This window comes from Gracilinanus agilis, chromosome 3, assembly GCF_016433145.1.
Source record: "Gracilinanus agilis isolate LMUSP501 chromosome 3, AgileGrace, whole genome shotgun sequence".
Taxonomy (NCBI): Eukaryota; Metazoa; Chordata; class Mammalia; order Didelphimorphia; family Didelphidae; genus Gracilinanus; species Gracilinanus agilis.
The window spans coordinates 231408998-231434800 of NC_058132.1; the positions used below are offsets into that span (position 1 = coordinate 231408998).

The 25803-nt window shown below is 34.9% G+C and overlaps 1 protein-coding gene across 1 annotated transcript; it reads right to left on the reverse strand.

Moving 5' to 3' along the window:
- Window positions 1–489: 489 nt before the first annotated feature.
- On the reverse strand, window positions 490–25737 carry LOC123242171 (zinc finger CCCH domain-containing protein 15). Its single transcript, XM_044669726.1, has 10 exons — window positions 25511–25737; window positions 18594–18695; window positions 15110–15221; window positions 12002–12154; window positions 11424–11515; window positions 5394–5576; window positions 4188–4334; window positions 3952–4053; window positions 3234–3360; window positions 490–1336 (listed from the first exon to the last, which is right to left on the reverse strand). Exons 1-10 carry the CDS (start codon window positions 25583–25585, stop codon window positions 1152–1154), a joined length of 1278 nt encoding a protein of 425 aa, XP_044525661.1. The 5' UTR covers window positions 25586–25737; the 3' UTR covers window positions 490–1151.
- Window positions 25738–25803: the final 66 nt, after the last annotated feature.

The window sequence follows — 25803 nt, forward strand, 5'->3', positions numbered from 1 at the left end:
AAGTATCTGAGCAGCTTTATTTTTGACATAATTTTTGAAGCCAAAGGTTGAGAATAGACTGCCAATATCAATTAATATGAACTTCAACAATCACTTAGAAAAAAATCTTATTCTGAATGTGGATGAGATTTAACTCAGACATAAGCTGGTAGTATGGGAATTGATGTTTAAAGGTATTAGTTTAAGATATAACTTGTATGTAGTATCACTTTCACCTTAGATTAGGTAGTAAATGGTATCTTGGAGTTATTATTAATATTAATATATTACTTAGAGAATTGATTACGTTTAAACCTGCATTCAAGATGAACAGAATAGACCTGAGGATCTGTTTTGAGGTGAGCTACTAGTTACTGTCAAGCTATTTAGAAGAAATTTAGTTTTCAAACTTGAACTGAGACAAAAATTTTGAGACATATCTATATAGTATGGCCAACATACTTTATGAAATATAAAAATTATAAAATCATAAAAAATAAAAAGCCCATGTTGTGATTTTAACGTTTGATGGTCTTTATTTACAACTTTGTTGGCAAAAAGGCAGAGGGAAAATTTAAACCGGCTTACAGAGGGCATTCCAGATGATGCTGTCAGTTTAAAGAACTTGCATCTTTAATGTCCATCTGATTAATTATCCAAAGAAATGTAACACTGAATCTGCATAAGTTGTCTATTTATGAAGTACAGTGCTCTTATTTTAGGCAGTCTTTTTTTTTTAATATATAAATACAAAGTAAATCAAACCACTCATTAAAAAGATGCAGCTTAAATGAGGGATATTTTCAATATGTATGTTGTACTTGGTAATAACACATGCCCAATAAAACTCACAAGTTGGAAAAAAGCATTTATACTTCCTACTTCAATTATTTACAAAATCTTTTCTGTAATGACCATTATATTTCAGATTACTTATGACCTACTCTGAACTTACTATAGAGGTGTAGTCAAGGTCAGAATAGAGGTGATAAGGGTGAATACTCCTTTTTTGGGGGGAGGGGAAGAGGGATTTGAGGAGGGGGTGCCTCCTGAAATCAGTGTGAGAAACCATAAACATCTTGTTTAAGAATTCTAGACAGGAGAAAAAAAATTAATGTAGTCAATTTCAATTTATGCTGAGCTGACAATTTTTTCATCTGACTTGCTTGCTGTCATTCCTCTAAATCAAGTGTGTTTAATTCTTCTTCAAGTTCATCCAAATCCTCTCCAGTAAAAAGGTTTTCATCAACAGGAACAGCACCAATCACTCCATTTTCCTGTTCTTCATTATTTTCTTCCAAATCACTTTGTTCTCCATTTTCTGCCCCACCTCCTGAAGCTTCACTCAATTTATTATCTGAAAACAAGACAAATCAATAAACTTGAAAACTGAATGGCCATTCCAGTACTTTGCTGAAAATTGAAGGTATAAAAAATAGGGTTGTCATATGTCCTTTCCCATCCATTGAAATAAATATTCTCGGTATCTTTCCATACTGGAAATTATTATAGTTATTATTAAAAACACATTTGTCCAGGTAGTAGTGAAGTTCTTTGAAAGAAGAGATTTGTCTTACTCATTTCTATATCTTAAGGATATAGAGGGCAGCTGGGTAGCTCAGTGGATTGAGAGCCAGGCCTAGAGACAGGAGGTCCTAGGTTCAAATCCAGCCTCAGACAGTTCCCAGCTGTGTGACCCTGGGCAAGTCACTTGACCCCCATTGCCTACCCTTACCAATCTTCCACCTATAAGGCAATACACAGAAGTTAAGGGTTTAAAATTTAAAAAAAAAAAAAAATTAAGGATATAGTACAATGGCTTTTACAGAGTAGTTGTCAATAAATACTTACTGAATTAACTGTCAATTTTTTTAAAAGAGAAAGTTATAAATGATCAAGAATAAAGTGAAGACCTATCTAGATGTGGCACAACCTTGAAGTTACTTTAGAAATGATTCTCAAGATGAAAAAGAATACTAAAGAATTGTAGAAACCAACAAACCAATGACCTTTTAACCACAAAAAAACAAGTGACCAAGAAATTATCAATAACTACCAACCACTAGGCCTACTTTCCTACTTCTATAAAATCAAAATAAGTAAACTGAGACAAAGGTTAAATTACTGCCCAGGCTCACAAAGGTTCAGGGAGGGAAAAAAAACCATTAGACTCTCCTAAGAAATCCATAGGAACTAGGATAGGAATGGGAATAAAATATAAATTGAGACCAAGAATGTGAAGAGCCAGAAGAAATTGCTCAAAAGATTTAGAAAGCATTTGGGTTAAGAGAAGAATAGTCTCAGGAGCTTTATTGCCTCACAAATAATTCCATCATTTTAGACAGCTTCATAACAGGTGAGAAGTATTATTTGGCGGTGGGTAGTTACAGGTAAAAACGGAAAAATCCAAAGAGTACCCAGAGCGACTCAGCTAAGGTGGCTATTTGTATGTAAGAACCATATATAATTTAGGTGAACCTAAGTCAATGGTTTCCCATAAGAAAAAATGATTTCCATAATTGCCCCATAGCTCCAAAGCAAAACATCTTTACTTCTCACCAGTGACTCCATTCCCCTTCCCCTGATCATAACTTAAATAAAGAATGGATGCTTACATAATGACACTTCAACTGATTTTTAAGAAATACCAGTATAGAAACTTCGGACATTTAATTAAAAAGTTCAGTTTTTTAATTTGCTGTATCTAAACAAAAAATATTTCAGATTATATTACAAGATAATTTTAAACAGTTGAGAACAATTACCAAGTGGATTATCCCTTGGACTTGTATGTAGAAGTTTAATAAATGCCCACTAACTTGTCTATGAAGTACTGTTTGAAACAGGACTTTAAATCTATGCATATTTCATTTCCTTTTTAGCAATTATATGTGTTAGTTGTTTGCCCAGTTTTGAGAATACTGAAACTTTAAAACTGTTTTATTATTAAAAAAAGGCAAATGCCCACACCAACTTTAAAGGAATACTGCAAAATAAAGGGCATGTTATCCAAGATATATTTCTATCTAGTTGCCAAGTGTTAGTTACAAAGCAAGAAATCTAAGAAACACATGCAGTGTTAGATTTGACTTTTACTATTATATTAATTTCTTAACTATCAGAAATAGAGGTACTTCACAAAACCATACATTTCTTTTGTGATTTCTTAACTCTTAAGAAATAGCCATTTAAAAATATACTATCTCCATTCAATTTTCTACTTCTTGGAAATATACATAAATTAGCCCACTTACCGTCCTTCTCTACTGAAGTATATGTACTGAATCTTTCAAGACTAGCCACAGTAATACCAGTCTCATCCACATCCTTTGGGATATATTGGCTCAAATCTATATCATTTACTCTTATTAGATCTTCAACCTTCAAGAAAAAGCACAAAAATAAAAATTATTATGCACACGAATAGATATAAGTCTATCATTCCTGCATATTTTGGCAACTTAAATATGCTCAACTCTAAATGACAATCCAGAAATTTATGCTTACTTAATTTCTTTCTGAACTCATGAGTATCACTACTTATTAGTTCAATGTTCATTCCCTGAAACATTATTTCATCCTTATTACTCTTTTCTAGAAGAATTCAACTTGTCTATTTATAAATACTGCCAAGTATAACCACAATCACTTGACCACAACTGTTACTATTTGTTACTATCTTTTCCTACTAATTCTACTCTGCTTCTGTTTTTGTTTTATTTTGTTCTCTACAAAATATTCTAGATTCTGCAGGATGGTCTAACAGGAAGAGGGCTGACTCTAGAGTCAGAGGCTCTTGACTTCATCACAGCTTACTTGTGTGAAGTTGGACAATTTATTTCACCCTTCAGACTGCATTTCCTCATATATTAAATGAGGGGATTGAATTTAAGACCCTAATATTCCATTTAAAAATCTACAGTCCTTTAACAATCGCTAAGATACAACCAGCTATTGTAAATACCCGTTTACCTCATCACCACCAGTTCCTTGAGTATATCGAGTATCATCTGCTTCTTCATCATCATCATCAACCAGTTCAGGACGAAATTCAAAAACTTCTCGGCCACTGATCTGTTCATACACAAACATTATATTATTTGTTCGATATCAGAATTAAAAAAAAGAAAAGAAAAATTGTCTACTGAATCAGGTTCCTGTTGTTACATATAATTAATATTAGTAGACATAATTATTTTAGAACATACCACTAGTGCTTTTCCTGCCTTAAAGTCTGCTTTTCTTCTTTCCATATCTTGCTCAAGTTTATCAATCTTTTCTTGTCTTTTCCTTTTCTTCCATGCAAGAAAAGACTCTAAAGTGATTTTGGTAACATTTGGTCCTAAAGCAGAACGCTGGAGAGACAAAGCAATAATTTAATAATTAATAATTAGGAATTAGGTTTCTGGTGAACCCTAATAGAATAATTTCAAGTCTGACAACTCTAATATGATGCCTCTATTTCAATATAATTAGTTTCCTTTATAATTAATTCTATGTATTTTACTTTATGGCTTTAAAATAATTTTCTGAAAGGGGTAAATTCTGAAAGGTTCATTACACTGCCAAAGAAGTTCATGACCCAAAAAAGTTTAAGAACTTCACTGTTAAACTACATATTTAGTAACCTAAGATTTTAGGTCCTTGCCATTTGCCCTGCAGACAAACTTTTATGTGCTATCTCACCCAATTAGACTATGCGATCCTTAAGGACAAGAACTGTTTTGATTTCTCCATTTGTATCACTGGCACTTAAGAACAGTGCTTGACACACAATAAGCACTTAAATACATTAAAAATATTTTATTCATTCATTCTTTCTGATAAATCTCTCACTAGAATTAAAATTGTAAAAGAGAAAGATTTGGGTTCTCTTTATCTTCTTCCTGCTCTCATGTCTTATTATTCTTATTCAGTTATTTTAGTTGTGTCCTATTCTTCTGACTTTATATGGGTTTTTTTGGGGGCAAAGAAACTGAAGTGGTGTCCTATTTCTTTCTCTAGTAGATTAAAGCAAACAGGTTAAATAATTTGCTCAGGGTCACACAGCGTAAACTAATGTCTCAGGTCAGATATGAACTCAGGTTTTCCTGACTCCAGGTCCAACACTATCACGGAGATACCAAATGGCCTCAGAGCTACTCATGTCTACATATGTGTAAATGTTATCAAATTAGCTTTCAAAGTAGCATAATTTTATATTAATGGACAAAAGCTTAAAGCTATCTTAAAAAACAACTATAACACATAAGCATAATGTCAGAACAATAAAATCTTTACAATTAAACAGAATGTATCAATCATAGTTTCTGAAACAAAACAATGTTGTTGCCCCCAAGTGGTAAACATGAAAAATTCACAATAAAGGTTTTTCTTTAGGATTGGAAAAAAAAAAGAAAACCTGTTTTAGTTACCTCTCTTTCTATTAGATCTTCTAATGAAATTTCATCTTCTTTTTCTTCTTTCTTCTTATCTTTTTTTAATACAAAACCAGGAGGAAGAGCATGACGGTACATACAATTATCACCACCTCCGGGGCAAACCCAAAACCAGCCATATTTGTTGTTTTCAATAGCATCAAGAAAGTGCTTGCACACCTATAAAGAAATATAATATTCACAGATAACTGCTCATTTGTCCTTGAAAATTTTTGTGGTAATACTAGCTATACAGAAAAGATAAATTCTTGTTCACACAAACATAAAATAATTTTAACGGTCAATTTACTAATAAGCTATATATATATATATATATTGACTGACTGACTTTCTCACATAGATTTTATTTGAATTCTTAGAAATATATTCATATAATTCAATGTTCTCATGTTAATAGCCATTAAAGAAAATAGCTTGTCTTAATGTTTATATACCTTACTAAGCAAATTAACTAATTTTAGACAATTATTAATACAATATTAGTATAACATCCTAATATAATATAAATATTAGCAGTTACAAAAAATGTCTTAATTACTGCAGTCCAAAGAACATAAAATAAAGGGGAAAATATTAGCTATCAAAGAACTGTAAATATAAGGTTATTGTTTCAAAGAGTGATCTCTCACTTTACAAATCAAACAAAAACAGCATTTATTTAGCATAGATTATTACATGCTTTATGTAACCATTTGCACATTATAGTATAGAAACAAAATGAAAAGGTATGAGAAGTAGATAAGGCAGATCCATATCAACTTTAAAAACAGCTTTGATTGGAAATTGAGGGGATGATCATCAAATGGCAAATGGCTGAACAATGTATGTGTGGTATATGATGGTAATGAAATACTACTGTTATATAAGAATGATGATCAGGACAATGTCAGAAAAACCCGTAAACACTTGCAGGAACTGATACAAAGTGATGTGAGCAGAACCAGAATAGTGGAGTCAGAGTCAGGTACCAATGAAATGACCCAACAACAAAAAAAGCCTTTCCCAATCTCCCTTAATACCAATGCCTATCCTCTGAGATCATCTCCAATTTATTTTGTACATATTCTTTGTGCATAGTTGTTTGCCTTTCACTAAAACCTTATCATCTAGCAGAACAGAAATATTGCACTGATTATCTGTGAATGACTCAGGAATAACAGCAATTGTAATGCAATCCAAGTAAATTCTGAAGAACTCAGGATGAAAAAAGCTACCCATTTTCAGAGAAAGAACTGATGAAGTTTGAATGTAAATCAAAGCATACTATTTTTTACTTTATCTTCTTTATTTTCATATGGAAATATTTTATATGATATCACATATATAGCCCTAAATCAAATTGCTTATTGACTCAGGGAGGTAAGGAAGGGAGAGAAAGAACTATGCATTCAATTTTATCACACCCATGGCAGATGATTCTCAGATCTAATTTAGCCCTAACCCTCACCCAACCTTCAATCTCACATCTCAAACTGCTACTGGACATTGTCACATAGACATCTTAAAGTGAACTCATTGCCTCCCCCACCCCCCACCCCAAACCTACCTTCTTCTCTATCACAAATTTTCTTCATCCTTAACATCTCACTCTCTCCCTACCCCACCCCCACTTCCAAAAGCTGTCAACTCCAGTCCATTCTTTGAAACTCTTGTATATGTCTCTTCCTCCGACACTGCCTGGTATAGACTCATGTCACCTTATGTTTGGACTACTGCAATAGTCTTTGTAGCAGTCCAGGCATGTATAAACCTTGATTCTATTTTAGGGGTACTCAAAAACCATGCTTATGAGCTATGTTCTCATTTTTACCAAGCTAAGTTCTATGCTCTTGGTTCAGTACTTAACCTAGTCATATTGTGACCCAACCCTGAGGCTAAACTGGGGAAGACTAGACCAGATCTCTCAGTATCTTTGTTTTACCAACAATTGATTATCATAGCTATCAGACAAACTCATAGGCCTTAGGCCATATGTACTCCAGATTTTGGGAGTTAGATATATCTATTGTTTTAGGATCCAGTGGTGTGCATTTTGTGATGATTACATAACTTGTCAGACCACCTTTGTCCCTTCCCCCCTTCCTTTTTGTAACCCCAATAAAATCAGTATGCCCCAAAGATGAGGAAGCTCTTCACCACCAGAGAGCTCAATTCCACCAAGAGCCTACTACTCCCCTGGTGGGGCTTAGGCTTTGCTACAATTCTCTTGTCTTTAGTCTTTCTTCCTTTTATTGTGTCCCTTCTCTTCTTAACCCATCACCCAATCTCCCTCAGTCTACAATCTCCCTTCTGAGGTGTTCACCCACGAATATATTCATTTGTGGCTGCTGGCTGGTCTCCAGGCCTCAAATTTCTCCCCAGGTTAGTCTGTTCTTCACTCAGCTGTCAAATTAATCTTCCTAATGCACAAGGTCTGACCATCTTTCTCTTCCTCCCTCACCCAATAAACTCAAGTAGCCTCCTATTATGTCCAGGATCAAATATAAATTTGTTTGACTTTTAAAACTCTTTAAGGATCAGTACCTTCCCACCTTTCTAGTCTTTTATTTTATTCTCCTTCACATACTCTGCTATTCTGGCCTCCTTCCTGTTCTTCCCATATGATACTCAATCTTGTGAGTACATTTTGCTGTTTCCCATTCCAAAATTTTTTTCCTTCCTGTCTTCTGGTTTCCTTTGGAATCTAGTTAAAATTTTTACTTTTTGCAAAAATCTTTCCTGGGGCAGCTGAGTGGCATAGTGAATAGAGTCCTGGACTTGGAATGAGGAAGTCATATTTATGAGTTCAAATCTGACCTCAGATACTTACCAGCTGAGTGACCCTGGGCAAGTTACTTAAACCTGTTTGCCTCAGTTTCCTCCTCTACAAAATGAGCTGGAGAAAATGGCAAACCACTCTTAAGTATCTGACAAGAAAACCCCAAGTGGGGTCACAGTCAGGTCCCAATGAAATGACTCAACAACAAAAAAGCCTCTCCCAATATCCCTTAATACTACTGCCTTTCCTCTGAGATCATCTCCAATTTATCTTGTATATATTCTTTGTGCATAGTTGTTTACCTTTCATTGTAACATAGTGTCTGAACATAGTAGGTGCTTAAACATGCTTTTGAGTTGACCTGACATAGTATATTTGATCATATTGTTTTGTATTACTTAAAAACAAACAAAAAACCATGAAGAAAAGTGCTGCTTATATACCAACTTGAGAATGAAGAGGTTAAAGAAATCTGATGAGCTGACCAGTCAAAGTAGAGGTGCTGGGACAAAGCTTGTACAGAACAACAGGAACTGTTTTCCACTAGGTGGAAAGACTGCTAACTCTGGGAGTCACAGGACTCTTGAGTTCTAATCCTGGCTCTACCAATGAATTGTGTCAACTTAAATCACAATCTCTTTGGACCTCAGTTTTCTGATCTATAAAAATATGGACATGGACTAGAATACTTTCAGGTCCCTTTCTAGGTTTAAATTTATGATTACATGAAGATGAAGTGGATTAAACTGCCATAAAAAAGGAAATGAGAATGAAAAGCAAAGAAGATTAAATTGACAAAAAGCTAGACATAAAACCCAACTAAGCCATTAACATTCCAAGGCTACTTACAGATAGGAAGACAGCCAGATAATAGTAAGACAACAAACTAATGGAAAACCATGAATAGATATGCAAGCATTTCTTTAACAATCCACTCTCACCATCATCAGAATCACCATTTTGACACAAACACTTAATTTGTTATTAAGTAGAAATTTCACTTATGATCATAAAGCCTGAGATTATGCTGGATTAGACTAAGTACAGAGAAGAAATCTATGCTGGAGTTGACACAATTTAAAAAGCAGTAGGGGGCTATGTTTTTATCAGGTAGAGGGGGGAAAAAAAATCATGATTTTATTGTCTTCCCCCCACCAGGCAAGTGATATAATAGCAGCTGGCTTTATGTAGTACTTTCTTTGTGCCAGGCAAGGAGCTAAATGCTTACAATTATTATCTTTTTTATTCTCACAACAACCCTGGGAGGTGGGTGCTATTAAACCCACTTATAATGGAGAAAACTGAGGCAGAGGTAAGTGACTTGCTCAGGGTCATAGTTATTTACATGTTTGAGGTAGGATTAAAACTCAAATCTTCCTAACTCCAGGCTGGCCTGGTGCCTGATCCACTGATTCACCTGGTTGCTGGCCCATATGTTGTTCTCAATTCTATAAAATCTTTATGAAAATGAGGTACATCTACATTGAGAACCACCTTGATGAAAATGAGGTTTTGTAAAAAATATTCTAAAGTAGTCCATATATTTGTAGTCAACTGAAAGATATAGAAAATAAAAACCTTCAATAAAGATATGCATTTGACTGAATACAGCAAAATGCTACCTTTAAAGTCTTTCCTTCAAAAGTCTTCATTTATAGGCTCAAATCATGTAAGACTTAGTAATACATACACAAAATTGCAGAGAACACAGTTCAATGACTTTCAGGTTATTAGTTTTAGGCAAAGTATGAAATGGGGAAGACAAGACAACCAAATATTAGGGAGACTATACTATGAAGTGACTAAGTAGAAAAATGAACCCCTATTAATGGCAAAGGCCTCTAGATGTTCTTACTTGTATGAGACTGTGCAGATTGCATCAAGGCCTAGAATATTACAGAACCTCCTCAATGAGATCCATGAACTTTTGAAAGAATAATCAAATAAGCATTTATTAAGTGCTTACTGTGAGCCAGGTGCTGGTGACACAAAGACAAAAAAAAGGAAACCATGTCTGCTTTTAAGGAACTCACATGGTACTTGGGGAAATGGCATAATACATGCATAAATACATATAAAATAAATACAAGGTAATTTTTGTGGGGAGGCACTTTTCTAAATTCATTAAGAGTCCAAAGAGGGGAAGTGTCTAGCTCAAAAAATATGTACTGAAATTAAAGCTGATTTGGGATAGAGTCAAATGGATGTACATAGTGTCTGAGCCGGAAAACTATCTTGTACAATGTCTTCATTTTACAAACAAGTAAACATTAGCCTGGAGTTGTGTCAGAGAAAGCTCTAGTATTCAATTTTCTCAACATCCAAGTCACCATATTTTCAGCTGAAATCTGCACCCCCCTCACCCCCCCCTCCAGAGAAACCAAGTAACTGGGGTAACAATTCTTCCAAAGAAGATACCTTTGATTTCATGACTTAGGATAAACAGCAAAGTGGAAGTGGGGGAAAAGAGGGAATACTTTTTGTCACTTCCAACTCAATAAAATTATAATCAGCTGGGAAGTCAAAGCTTTTAGAGAAATAAAACCCAAAATTAGGAACAGGGGCAAAGGGGAAAGATTAACCACATGTTCAACCCAGCTAGCAAACATCCCTGCAGATATTTTCATATTCCCCATCTGGGAACCCTTAAAAACCAGCCTACTGACTGAAAGGAGCTAAATGAATGAAAAATGCCTGTTGTTCAGACTATACCACACATTTGGAAGACCAGTTGGTTTCAGCAGTACATTGATATATGTCTTCTGTAGATAGTGTTGGACAGTTTATTATTCAGGAGAAAGAAGGATAAGAGGGACCTCATGTCTATCATGGGTAAAGGATATTTTAAAAGAAGGTGAGTATCATGAGTTTGCATTATTTCTCACAAAACATAAAATGCCCTAAAATAAGGCCCCAGGACATTGGAGAAATCAATACAGAAGAATACAGAATACAGAAAACAATTACATCAGATGAGATTGTGAAGGATTGTAATATGTACACATTGAATGATAACCAAATCAATGAAATGACAGATTCATTAAAATAAAGGACATATCAAGTATTATGAAGTCTATTTAAAAAGAAAAACTTAAAATTTCCCCATAAATTCATATATGTACTTATTATTAACTAGAATTATTTTAAATCTTAAGGTACAACCTAGTAAAAAATGCCAAATACCTTGCCACATTAATTCTCCCTAATGATAACAAATACTGCAAACTCAATTCAAGAAAAGGACATACTATTTGAGTTTTTGGTTTTTTCTTTTCCGCCTCACCATGCTTCTTGTTCACTACTTCTTCCAGCTTTTTCTCATCCCAATTATCCATGGTATCTAGATATGAAATATGTTAACATTAATATAACCATAGCTCCTCTCTCATTACATAATATTTTTTAAAAGAAAAATTTGGACATTTTACTAAAAGTATATATCACAAAAAGTTAATGTTGGTGTAGTTAATTATTCTTTATACATTCTAGCCCAGTGGTTCCCAAACTTTTTTGGCCTACCACCCCCTTTCCAGAAAAAAATATTACTTAGCATCCCCTGTCACATACTATCACTGCCCCCTTACAGTTTCACCGCCCCCAAATGCACCCACTGTGGCCAGTGGCGCCCACTTTGGGAATCACTGTCTAGCTCGATGACATAAAAATGACGTGATAAATTGTGACTTCGCATCTCAAAAGAAAAAATAAGCCAATCTTTAGGAAAGTGATTACAAATGTTTATGAAAGTTTTTTTAAGCTACTAAACATTATTATTAGTGAACCAAAAATTGAAAATCAGATTTCATAATTGAAAAACTATACATACCCTTTTCAAGTTCTTCATCTCGTGCATCTATATAAACACTTCGTTTTTCACATTTTCTTTCCAGAGACAAATCATGGGAGAACTTACATTTATCTCCTTTAGTACACTGCCCTTGCTTAAAGAATGCACATACTACAGATTTGGGATCTGCACCTGTGTCAAATGAAAAATAAAATATGGCATTATAAACTTCTATTAATACTGTTTAGAAGTAGGCAGAGTATAAATTTGAAATAAATGAATTGGGTCTTATCAACATCAGAGTCACAGGAACTATTTTAGACCATCATTAGCTTTTTGTATAGATGAGTTCAAATTCACTGATTAGAAGATCAAGCTATAATTACATATTAATAATGTTATTTATTATTTTTATTTTTAAAAATCTAGACCTGTGATATAAGTATAAGTAAATTTGAGTATAGAAATTCCTTCACATAAGAATATTAGCAACTCATCTATAACTTAAAAATATTAAGAGTTTTCTGGGGCACCAAGAAGTTAAGACATTTGCCTGGAGTCTCAACTCTTATATGTTTTAAGCCTTTCAGATGACTGTAAGACATCCTGACTTATGAACTGAATCTCTTCTCTACTATTCAATCCAATTCAACAAACTTTTTTTACCTACTTATGTGTCAAGAATGTTGCTTAGATTATTATTCCTCCTTTGTTTCCAGTAGGACTAATGACATCACAGTTGATGACTTGTGTGTGAATTGAACTTAAGTGAAGCAAAGTTGTACAAGGTCTTTATCCCCACTCCATGGTAGAGTCCTTAAAATTTGGTGGTTAAGACAAAAGTCAAGACAACTGGTGATGGCCCAGGATATAGTGGATGACTGGTATCTTTGATATCTCACCAAGTCTACTTGAGCTGCATTCTTGGCTATTGGAACAAACTGTTTACCCACCCATTCTACTGGGGGAAGACATCCCCCTAGCTCACTGATGGATTTGAGGTCTGTTGGTTACCTTCATCCTGGTTTAGCTCATTTGCCTAGACAATTTCACTGGGGTGTAGATGCTGCGCATGCCACAGCATCTTGGAGCCACAAGTGAGTTGGTAAAAGGTATCTAGATATCAAAGGTGGATGAACAGCCCTGAATGGGACTCAGCATGCCCTCACACCAGACGTTAGTCTTCCCTGCATACCCCATACATATAGATATAAAGCAACGAGCATAGAAATACAAAAACGAAATCATCTTTGCCCTCAAAGAACTTTTTCAGATAGTCCTTTTCCCATTGTACTATGATATGCTATTTAAGAATATGCATGACTAATAATGCTTTATAGTTCAGTTATATTTGAAGATAAATGCTCTCTTATTTATATCCACCTTGTGTAGGCCAAAGTTGCCTTTATTAAAATAATTTGTGAGGATTTGAACCTGGAGATTTTGGATTTTAATTATGGCATTTTTTTCTACTACAACCAGAGTGTAAAAAAATCAGGATATTCTATTCTTTTGGACATGCTGAGTTTGAGGCCAAAGGGACATTTAGGTAGAGATGTTCTGCAGGCAATTAGTGAGATGGGAATGGAATTCAGGAGGAAGATTGGGGCTGGAAAAATATGGCAGTCTTTTGCATAAAACAAGCTGAATCCATCTTAAGTGACATTCACCCAGTGAAGAAGACAACGTGAAAGAGAAGGCATAAGAACCAGATTTGAGAACATTTTGTTAAAGAGATGGGAATATTCAGCAAAGAAGGTAGGAAGAACCGGAAAAAGCAGTGTCATAAAAATCATAGGAAAAATATATCCAGGAGGTAGGGCATTGGATTAGTAATGTCAAAAAATGTAGAAAGCACAAAAATTGAGAAAAAAGATGATTGAGTGAACATGAGATGAATACATCTATGATAAAAGGGATGTTTATGTTAATGACAGTGAAGAGGTTCCACAAAGCATAACTGAAAGTGGTAATGCAGAGGAAGAAAATGAACGGAAGAAAGAAGGTTAAGCTGCAAAGAGATGAAAGAGATACTAGGGGAAAAGATGTTTTTTTTGTTTTGTTTTGTTTTTTTTTAAATGTTGGGAGACTGTGACTTAATCATAGGAATAAAGGGACCAAGAAATAAAGGGTTAACGATAGGTTCAGCAAAGTACCAGCGGTTTGCCCTTGTCCTCTGTGGTGATGAACATTAAAGGTCCAATGATAACCAAGGGAAATATGGATAGCATTAACAATTCACCCTTTTTCAAAACAAAGTGAATTGGAATGAAGGTGGAAGAATCAGTTAAATACATGATAACTGAACAAGCTCACATAAAGCAGGAACTTATAGGTAGGGCCTTAAAGGCCAATAACAATACATAGATGAGGTACAGCAATAGATCTTTTGGGGAAGGAGTCAAATATCTGCTGGAGGTAGTAACAATAATTCAAGTCTTTTGACTAGCATTTGGTAAAAGTATAAAAATTAATTTTAATTCAATTAAAAAATTTAAATGTCATGTATTATATATGTGAGAAACACAGGAGACTGAAAAAAATGGAAAAAATAACATTAACCTTAAATTATAAACAAATACTACCCAGTCATTACTCATAATTAGCAAAAAAACCTCTTCATGTTAATACACAATACACCATAAAATCTATTTTATGATATACTGTCTAAATAATTTTGATATTAGATTTGTTAATTTAATCTTTTCAAATAAAACCTCTTTTTCTCACTCACCTACTCTTCCACTTGGGGGGAAAAAAACCACCTTAAAAAACATACATAACCAAGGAAAACACTAATTCCTGAATTGGTCATGTGCAAAACATTATATTTTTGGTACTCTGAGACCTCTTTGCCAGGAAGTAGCAATACTGCAACATGGATCTTCTGGATTTTGAATATACTAGAATTTAACTGTATTTTAGTGATATTGTGTAAAATAGTCATAAGGCTCCCTTATATCTGACCTACAAAGCTGATTAAAAAATTAATAGCAAGAAGTGCTAATCAATAGTGGACTTAGCCTAAGAATAATTAATTACAACCTATTTTTATTAAGTATGCTTTGAAAACACAAATGCAAATAAAATAATTTTTGCATGAGTTATGTTTAACACAAATGAAATAACTTGAGTCTCTATTTTTACCTTTACTTATTTTCTGAGCAGCAACTACAGGTTTGAATAGTTCATTTAACTCCTGAAGTTCTTTCTTCTTGTCATCTTTCTTTAATTTCTTATCACCTTCATTTTGTGCAGCCTATAATACCAGATTTGAAGTATTAATTTTACATCATTTACATTCCAAAGATTAAACACAGTGAAATATTGCTTTAGATGTATTGTTATGCCATAGACTGGTTGTATCACAAATTAAATTATGTTCCTTCAGTACACAGTCATTTGTATCTCATAGAATACAGAAAGCATAAAATGAAGGCATTAAAGTTGTCTCTTTGTCAGTAATGTTAGGATAATACTCTCTTACATATTAAATATTGCACTATACTAAAAAAATAGCATTTTAAATTATCTTATAAAAGAAACTATAAATATAACCTCGGTTTTCAAGGATTTTATCCTTTAGTTGGAACTGATATCTATGATATGATATCATTAGCATACAATAACTTCAATAAAAATGTTAAAAATACCACTCACATAATTATGTATTTTTTATCTTGTAGTAGAGTTCATGTCAAAGCTTCGTTAGTTTTTGTTTATGTTAAAGTTAATCAATATGTTGGAAAATAGCTCAAAAAACACATTTTAAATACAGTAAACTTCTAATGAGAGACTGGTTGCTCTGTTTATTAAAACATTTTGGTTAATAGCCATTGATTTCTTTAGGACTTCATTATAACCATTTGCCCAAAATCTTCTGAAAATAAATTGTATTTACTTGACAAATACAAAATGAAATCAATTTTTTCTTCTATTTAGTTCCTTTAGGAGGTTTATATATTTGTTATGAGCTGATTGCACAGATCAACAGAAAAGTGATAGATGAGAATTTCTGTAGTGTTAGGGCAGTCAGTAGATGTACCCATAAACCTATAAAGTGAAAAAATAACTTCCTACTCTTAATGAAGAAAATAGGCTATTAATTGTATACTCAGTTCAATTTTAAGGTCCCCAAAAGATTTCCTGCCCCCACAATCCAACAAAAAGTATAGTTTTCCAATTCTTAATCATTAGGGAATTTACAAATCCATGTGCTCACTGCCTATATTTTAAGTGTTGAGGCCAGATTTGAACTGACATTCTTTCTACTTTGCCATAGCTACCCAAGTTTCTAAATATCTGCTAACCCACTCTTCAAAGACTATGACTGAATTTCTCCAGTAATCAAAGTTAATTGGCCTTTATAGTATATAGACTCCATTATCTTCCTTTTCTTAAAAAAAAAAAAAAAAAAAAGAAAAAGAAAAAGAAAAAATCTCTTTCAAAGATCACAGACACGGCTTCATCAATTGCAAATGCTAGTTCTTTTATTAGTATCCTGATATATCATGTCTAGTTTGTTTGTAACATGAATTTATTAACTGTAGTTTGGTGCTTTGACTATGTCTCTACTTAATTTTTTTTGGATTCAGCTTTCTATTAAACCATTTTTATTCTGACCTTTCGATTCTAAAGAACATTCTTCTTGACAAAGAGAAAAGGAAGAGCTCAGCAATTCCACTATCTATTGTTATCATGGTTCTATTATCCCATGATTGGGAGGGGAAGGGATATGGGAGGAGGGGAAGAGAACAGATACAAAACCAAACACTTGTTATTTTTACCATTCTTAGGCAATCTTGGTTCTTGACACCAATTTAATAAGTCAGTGTCAAGCTGTTTATTGTTATTATTATTATTGCCCAGGGTCACACAGCTAACATGTCATGCTTTTTCATCAATCTTCCATTACATTTTAAAAAATTCTTCCATGTCTTTTTTTTTAAATTAAGTTTGTTAGAGGTCTTTGTGTACTGACTCTACTGTTTTACCCAAGCCCTCCCACCCCTTCCCCTCATGCCATTTCCCCCTCCCTTTCAGGACTTTGTGGTTTTATTTATTCTTGAGAGCTCACCAACCCTCTATATGATTTCTTCCATAAAAGTTTAGTGAAGGGTGGGGGGGTAGGGGTGGGGTGTCCTACCTATAATTTCCATATAAATCTGCCTTCCTATCTCAGGCTCAGCTTTCCTTCTTTACAGTGAAATAATCACATCCCATTCCCTTATTATTCCTATATTTTCTGCTTCAGCAATTCTCTTCATTGGTACTTTTTATCTGTTTTTTAACTTATGCTTATTCTTTCCAAAACTGTGACTGGTTGTCATTTATATGCTATTATCAGTAGTCTTTAAAAGGCAACTCATGCTGACCCTTCTAATTACTTTTGTGCTGAGAAAATATGTAGGCTACACTGTAAAAATTACGTCTAAATTAAGAGTAAATACATTCCTAAAATACTATCCATAGTCTCAAAAGCCATTCCTCAATTGATAAGTGATCAAAGGTATGAAGAGTTCTCAAAAGAAAAACTGAAAACTATAAACAATCACATTAAAGAATGCTCAAAATTAACAATAAAAAAGAAATGCAAAATAAATAATTTGAGGTTTCACTTCACCTCTGGAAATTTAGAAAAATTGACAAAAGATGGGAATAGTCAATGTGGGAGGGGCTGTGGAAAGACAGGTCCACTGATACTTTGTTGGAGGATCTGTGAATTGGTCCAATTATTCTGAAAAGCAATTTGGAAATATGCCCCCCCCCCCCCAAATGACAAAAATGTCTATACAATTTGATCCAAAAATTATGCCTTGAGGCATATTTTCCAAGAGGATCATTAGTAAAAAAGCCCTGTATATACCAAAAAATTTGTTGCAAAAATTTTTGTGTTAATCAGGAAATCAACATACAGAACAACTACAATAATGTAAATGGAAAGAACAACAAAAAAATAATTGAAGCTACATGCTGTGAAATTATAATGTCCAATCTGGGAGCCAAAGAAAAGAGAAGGCACTACCTTCTTCCTTGCAGAGGAAGGGGAACAGCACATGGACACTGCATGTAGAGTTAAGAGTTCTTTACATGTTGTTTAGTTTTGCTGAAGTCCCAGGTCCCCATTTTTTTGTAATTACAAAAAAATGGGATATGGGAAGGGGTAGAGTTTGAAAAAAAAACATGACCATAAATTGTGCTAAATAATTTTAGAAGTCTTGCTCTTTACTATTTATCAGTTAAGAAACAAGGTTTTCCTTGTTCTAGAGTAAGAAGAGCTGGTATATGGTTATAGAAAGGCATTAAAAGAACCAACTGAAAAATGGAATCATTTTTCTGAATGAAGTGCCAGTTGACATATTTCTTATTCAAAACAGTGTTACAGATTAAATACAGTTTTTATAATACAGCATTGTGATTCAGTTCAGTCAGGTGGGTCAAGAAAATAAGAGGTGAAGTGGGCTTATAAAAATGTATACTAATCATGCTGAAATTCTACTATGATAAACTCATTTGATGAAACATATCTTGATGGAAAAGTTTTATGATCAAGTTTAACATGTAAATTATTTGATGAAACATATCTTGATGGAAAAGTTTTATGATCAAGTTTAACATGTAAATTATTTACCTGTCGTGGATTCTGTTGACCAAATTTAACTTGATGAGTCACAGCCTTGATGAACTTCTGTTGCTTTGCCCCTTTCTTATTCTTCAAACCAAAAGTTTTGTCCTAAATGAGAAACATCAAAAAAGATCTTCACAAAGAAAAAAGAAACAAAAAAGAAACAATTTTTAACTAGTCATCAAGTTTCTCTCATATCAACAAGCTTCCTTTCAAATTTTATTTTCTAATGAGATTTATTTCTATCCAAAAATCACTCTTAAATTAAGCAAGTAACAAATTTTTTTTTTCCTGAAGTAAAATCCTGGTAATGTTTTTTATGGATTAGTTACTAATCTCTAATGAGTGCTATTAAGGAATATCTATTTTACTCATTTCATTGCCTAGATACTTCCTGATACCACTGGATAATAAGCTAGGGGAAAAAAATATCCATGGCAATTATAAAATAACAATCCTTAAGGCTATTTGGCACTGGTTAAAATAAAGAAACCAGTATACAGTTTAAGAGAGTAACAGGCTAGGATAAGCGAGCTCTAAATGGAATTAAATACAGCTGTCAGGCATTCCATCAATTAGAATTTAGTATGCACCTACTATATCCCCGAAAAATACAATTTAAAGGAAGCATATTGTGACAAAAGTTAGGTTTAGTCCAGCATTATAAATTAACCACCAAGCTCCAAAAATATTCTTATTTTATATTAAAGTTTCAACATAAGAATAATAACGAAAATGGAAGGAGATCTTTCATGGTTATGACCTAGGACAATGATTAGGAACCTTTTAGAGACCAGAGTGCCTAAACTGCAACCCTCGCGCCAAATGTGAACCTCTCCCTTACCCTGGACAGGGGACGGAGGAAGTGCTGGGCAGAGGGTGGGTCATGTGAGAAATGTCCTCAGGCACAGTGTACAGGAGGAAGAGGAGAGCAGCCCCTCCAGCACATGTGCCATAGGTTTGCCAACATGGACCTAGGAGAGTTTTTGACCAAACAAGCAAGAGGGGTCATCATAAAAAAAAATATATTTTTCTTGTATTACAAATATCTTACATCTAAGATCTCAAGGTAAGGGACAAAAAATATACAATAATTAAGTGCCATTCCTAATGGATTAAAAAAGTCAAAAGATACAAGCTTCTGGATTCCCATCCAAAAATCAATCATAGTATTGCTACTAATAAAAAAATACAAATTAAACATCTCACACTAATCAAACTTGCAAAGGTGATAAGAAACACTGTTGCAGAGGCCTTGAGAAGACAAACATGCTAATAAATTAATTCACCCTTCATCATGAGTATTATGTATTGATCTAGCTGATCCAGAAAACCAATTAGGAGGATTCTGCAATGGGCCAGAAGAAGCATTAAGGCCTTTAATTAGAGTGTGGCTTCAACACCTCTTCTGGACCATTGCAACAGCTTCCTCATCGATCTTCCTTCAATTTCTTCTTTCCATACCATTTTAGTTGCCATTCCTAAAACATAAAACATGTATATATTCCTTAAAACTCAGGGTTCCCCATTACCTTTATGACCTGGCTCTAAACTATCTTTCCAGCTTATTTATTAGTCTACTTCTTCTTCTTCTTCTTATTCCTATTGACTCCCAGAGGAGCATAGGGCCGCAACCATCTCACGCCAACGGACTCTGTTCTGGGTAACTTCCCCCAACTGGGCATCTCATGCCAACGGACTCTGTTCTGGGCAACTTCCCCCAACTGGGCATATCTTTGCCAGGCCTGTTTTGGCCTTCTGACTTTCCTCCTCCCTGGTGGGTTCCATATTTTTTTTCACAGCGTCCTGACTGATGGGATACTTAATTGTTCTTTCCCAGAGTCTGGTATTGGAGATCTTTTCAGGCCATCTGATGTTCAAGATTTGACGTAGGCATCTGTTAACAAAGACCTGGAGTTTGTTGGCTTTTGCCAGGACTCTGTTGGAGAGCAATCTTCCAGACTAGGCGATCCTTGGTTTTGTTGGTTTAATGAGGTTGCAGTTTCTGTAGCAAGTGAGATTTTTACGGGGTGAGGTTGCTAGCCTTGCGCCCAACCCTCCTCCTTTTTCAGCTGGGTTTGGGACTGTCCTTGGCGGAGTCTACTTATGGCACTCCATATTTGAGCCAAATTGGCCTACTTGCTTTTACTTCTGTCTCTATTCTTTTGCATAGGTTTTCTCCTCATAACTGAAATACTTTTCTTTCTCACCTTTACTTCTTAAAATCTCTAGTTTTCTTCAAAATGCCACCTTTCTACATGGGCCTTTCCATAGGTACTAATCTTTCAAGTTACTATGCATTTATTTGTTATCCCAAAAGAACGTAAACTCTGAAAAGTCAAAGACTTTTATTTTTGGCTTTGCATACCCAATCCTAGTACACTGCTTGGCAAAGGGTAAGTAATTAATAGATGCTTAATATTTTTTGGAATATGAATAGAAAGAAAAAGGATTTAAAGCTACTATATGAGTGAGTGAAAGAGGGCATCTAAACAGCCCTGAAGAAATTTGAATTTTCATAGAATGCGGGATTTGAAGAAACCTTAGATCATTTAGTCCAACTTTCTCACAGGGCAAGTGACTTGTCCAACATCACCTTGTGTATTTAGTTCTTATAAGTCCTGAGTCCCTTTCATTATTCTATGTTTAAAACACTGTATACCAGTGGTTCCCAAACTTTTTTGGCCTACCGCCCCCTTTCCAGAAAAAATATTACTTAGCTCCCTGGAAATTAATTTTTTTAAAAAGTTTAATAGCAATTAATAGGAAAGATAAATGTACCGGTGGCCATCACTGCCCCACCCTGGATCGCTACAGCACCCACCAGGGGGCGGTAGCACCCACTTTGGGAATCACTGAGGTATATACTCTTAGCAGATCTCATTAGACTTGTTAACTAGGACTTTTGTCCACTGGCAATAAATCATTTAATGTTCATAATAATGATTCCAAGGCAATTGCAAGACTGAATTGTTTCCTAAACCAAAGAATAAAGTATATATTTCAAATGTGCCCTTTATTTTGTTATATATATTTTTTAGTCTTTTATTTGGGTGGGTGTATATGTTTATCTTAGGATACATTTGAATGCATAAACATGTTTTAAGATACCATCTCTGCCTCACAAGTTCACAAGTATCTAATGATACTTGTCTATTATTCCTTCTCTTCCTATGCCTCACCCTTACCAAACAATTCTTGGCTCTTAAAAATCCTTCTATCTCTTAGTATCTGTTCAGGCCATTTCCCTCCTTTTAAAATTCTGACCATTTCAATTCTCTCCATTTTCAATTGTCCTAATGCTCATCTCTTGCCAAACTTGACCTGGATTATCCAATTTTAATTAGGACCTCTCTATGTAGCAAGGTAATGAGTCCTTTTAATCTTTCCCAATTGATTTCCCAGTTCTTCACAGAAGCTATTATAAAACTTCTCAGCATCTCCTCTTCTTCCATCTCAGTTTTTACTCTTAACAACTGGTGCCATTCAAATGAGATACATCTTCCATTCTCTTAGGAAATCCCCTTCCCACCAGTCCTTCCTCCCTTCTTAGTTCTAGTCTCAGAAAGTGGCCCTGCCAAAGATAACTCTTCTGTACCTATTATTGATTCCATGCCTTCCCATATTTTCTAGTAGACTGCAAAGCCAGTCATGCCATTCTCAAATTTTCAACCTCTCCTTATCCACTAGTCCTTCCCTGTTGCCTTAAAAACATGCCCAATTTCCTCCAATCCTAAAAAAATACAAAACCACAGCATTATCCCCTCCCATCCCCCTTCAAAATGAATTTCTCCTCCCTTTCTCAGAAAACTTCCTGGAAAATGTTATCTCTACTGCTTGCCTCCATCTCCTCCCTTAAAAATGATTTTTAAACTGATAGTTGAAAAGGACTGATTGAATTGATATGACATGTTCTCCTTAACCAATCTATTCCTTTTGATAATTCCTAGGACCCTTTCTTTCTCTACCATTCTTTCAGTAACTTTATCAATTCCTATGTGTTAAAATCACCTGGACAGAGATAATTTCTAGATCTACACAAACAGTCCTAATCTATCTCCAGTTCTATTGTCTCAAACTCAATATGTCCAAAACAAACTCAGTATCTTCTCAGTAAAACCTCTCCTCTCCCATATTTCTCCATTTAAATGAGAAGTTCCATCTTCTTTAGTCTTCCAGGTTTGTAACTTTGACACTATCTTCAGTTCCTCCTTTTCCCTCCTCTAGTAGACTGTGAGACATTGTAGACCACAAACTGTCTTGTACCTTTCTCTGAATTCCCAACATTTGGCATAGGGTTTGGCACAAACTAGCCTCTTAATAAATGACAGATTATTTTTAAAATCCTGTTTTTACCTATACACCATTTGATAGTTAGCTTAAAGAACAAAACATTCATTTACCCATATATAGAATGAAATTGAATAAAAAATTGAATATCTGGTCCTTAAATTTTATATTTGCACAATAAATTTGTTAACATGACAATGTCTTCATATCAAGAAGAAAATAAAAATGGGATTCTGCTACTAAGAGTTGTATGGGAAAGAGAACTGGCTAAGCAAACAAAATGCAAAATTTAAAAAGGTTTTTAACTTTAATCATCAATTTTATTTTCTTAATTTTAATAAGTATTTTTGGGAGATATTCACATATTTCTTAAGTGACAGCTGGCTAGAATTTTAATATTTGTCAGGATAATGCCTTCCTGTGAACTCAGGTATCAAGCTGTTTTAATCATTTTATATTTTTCTCAGAAGTCTCTGTTGAGCAAAACAAAGGTAGAGAGTTGGCTCAACTTTATTTTAAAAATAAGTTTAATATATTTGGACACTATCTGCATGACCTTGGACAGGCCAAATTACCACCCTTCCTCATTTGGAAAATAAGGGAATTAGATGATGGCCTCTGAAGTTCTTTCTAGTTATAAATTTACAATTTTATGATTTTCAGAAATGAATGTAATATAAAAACATCAATAAAAATTTTGTTAAATAAGTTTTTTTTAGGTGAATGAAACATAGCTAGCACAAAAAAACTGGCTGGAGATGGAAAACTGCTAAGTGATTACAAGTTCTTAAAGACTATAAAAGTTAAAATAAGTTAGGAAAAAATTCAACTTGAATATTATATAGTTAATAGCTACTTTGAATAGGCACTTAGTTGAATGCATCAGAATCTCTTTGCAATGTATATATGCTTGGGGGCAGATATCAGTGAAGCCTACCATGGTACCCAGGAGTTACTATGTGAAGGTATAAAGTAATTCAAGAAACAATCATTTTATGATTTCACGATACAGGTAAAGTGAGACCTGCAATGCAATATGCTGGAAGTGGGCAGAGAAAGCAGAAGGATTAAGTGGCTTATCTCTAACTTCAGGTTGATTAAAAAAAAAAATTTCCCCTCAAAGAAATAGACCTAGATCCTATTCTTCACCTAGTTATTCTTTAAAATACCAGTTACTCAGCATCCACGTGTCTTTTAATTGAAATACAGTATGGCTGCAAATGAAGTGAAAAGTTTAAGTCCTCATTTGTGTTATTTTGTGACAGTCTTAAGTTCTTTCTAAAAAGAAAAACGGATAGTGACAAAACCTTGTCTTTATTTGATTCAATTATTTGAACAAACAGGCTATTTCAAAAATATTTTGCTGAAATTAAATAATTTCAAATTTACAACGTATGGTTTTAATCAATACATACTGGACTCTCATTAACTATTAAGTAATAGTGAATAGTATCAACTATGTCCCTAAGAGAAGTTTTAACATGTGATAAACTTATCTGACATGGTTTTTAAACGTCAAAAAAAGCTAGGAGAATTAAGCTCCTCAGAAAAAAAGTGGTCCAGAAAGACATAAAAAGCTTTTATTTATACACTGAATGTTTACTCCTTTTTTATTATAACTATGGGAAACACTAATGGTAATCTTAGGATAATAATTCCTCTCTGGAAATATGAATTTTAAAAAGTCACTTCCCCCGTATGTTTCTAGAACTACCTTACTCGATCTCGAAAAACTCCAAGTTTAAAAGTTTGATCTTGATTTTAAAGGGGTCTAACACATCATAAAGAAAATGACTATAAAGAGACATCGAATAATTTATGACAACATCCAATTTAGAAGGACAAATTTCCAAGATACTGATCCTTGAACTACTCCAATCCCTACCCAACAAAAACCATGGGTTAAAGGTCTGGTTACGGTTACTTGGGGAGTAGGTTCCGAAAGGAATAGCAACAATATTAGCATATTCGGACTACAAATTTAACCCCCTCCCCCCCACATTCCCACAATCTTTTTTTCTAACTCTTGCCTTTTTTAGTTTGTTGAGGTGGGTGTGAGGAGAGAGAGAAGGAAGAGGCCCTAAGAGTCAGAAGAACTAACTACTAGACTGAAAAGGAGCCGCAAGCCGACCAAGGAAAAAGAGGATTTTTACAACTCCACAAGGGTCGGTGTGCGGGATGGAAAGGACAAAGACTATCAGTCTGCGTAAAAGAGGACACTAAGGTGGGCGGGGATGGTCATACTCAACAAAGTCCTAACAGATAATACATAGCGAGTGTGAGAGTAGGGTTTGCAAAGATGGGGGAGGGGGCAGCAGTATAAGCAGCCCGAGCGGGGGGAGGGGCAGCAGGAGCAGTACCTGTCTCTCCCCCACGCTCACCCCACCTCCACTGGTCACAGTCACTATGGCGATAGGAGAAGAAGCGTCACTATAGGATAAGGAAGAAAAGAAGCTACCAGGACAGGAAGGGGGTGGGAAGGAAGGAGATCGAGAAGCTAGGCGGGTTGCAAGGAGGGGGCAGGGTTGGAATTGCGAGACACGTGGACACGAGACCTAAGTCCGGCTGAACCTGGGCGCGGGAGCCCGGGAAGGCCCGGTTCAGTAGGAAGGAAGGAGGGGCAGATCACTCACCTCAATGATTTTCTCCTTCTTTTTCTGTTCCGCCTTCTTGTTGCCCCCAGCCGGAGCCTGTTTCTTGGGGGGCATGGCGGAGCGGGCCCAGGCTCAAGGCACTGCACCGCTTCAGCCCGACTTGAGGGGAATGGGGGAAGGGAAAAAGACCACCGCCGCCACCGCCGCCCAGAGCGGAAGGCGAGTAGTTCACGCCCGATGAAAAAGCGGCCTTTGCGACAGGTCGGAACCGGTGTCGCGAAGCATTGTGGGTGCCCCCCCGCGGAGAAGCAGCCGGAAGCAAGGATACGCAT

Excerpts from the sequence above, each read along its gene's own strand:
- LOC123242171 (XM_044669726.1), bottom strand. The coding sequence starts at position 25,585 with ATGCCCCCCAAGAAACAGGCTCCGGCTGGGGGCAACAAGAAGGCGGAA. Across the intron at positions 18,696-25,510 it reads AGAAGGAGAAAATCATTGAG|GACAAAACTTTTGGTTTGAA; the intron begins GTGAGTGATCTG and ends TTTCTCATTTAG. Across the intron at positions 3,361-3,951 it reads AAGGAACTGGTGGTGATGAG|GTTGAAGATCTAATAAGAGT; the intron begins GTAAACGGGTAT and ends TTTTTCTTGAAG.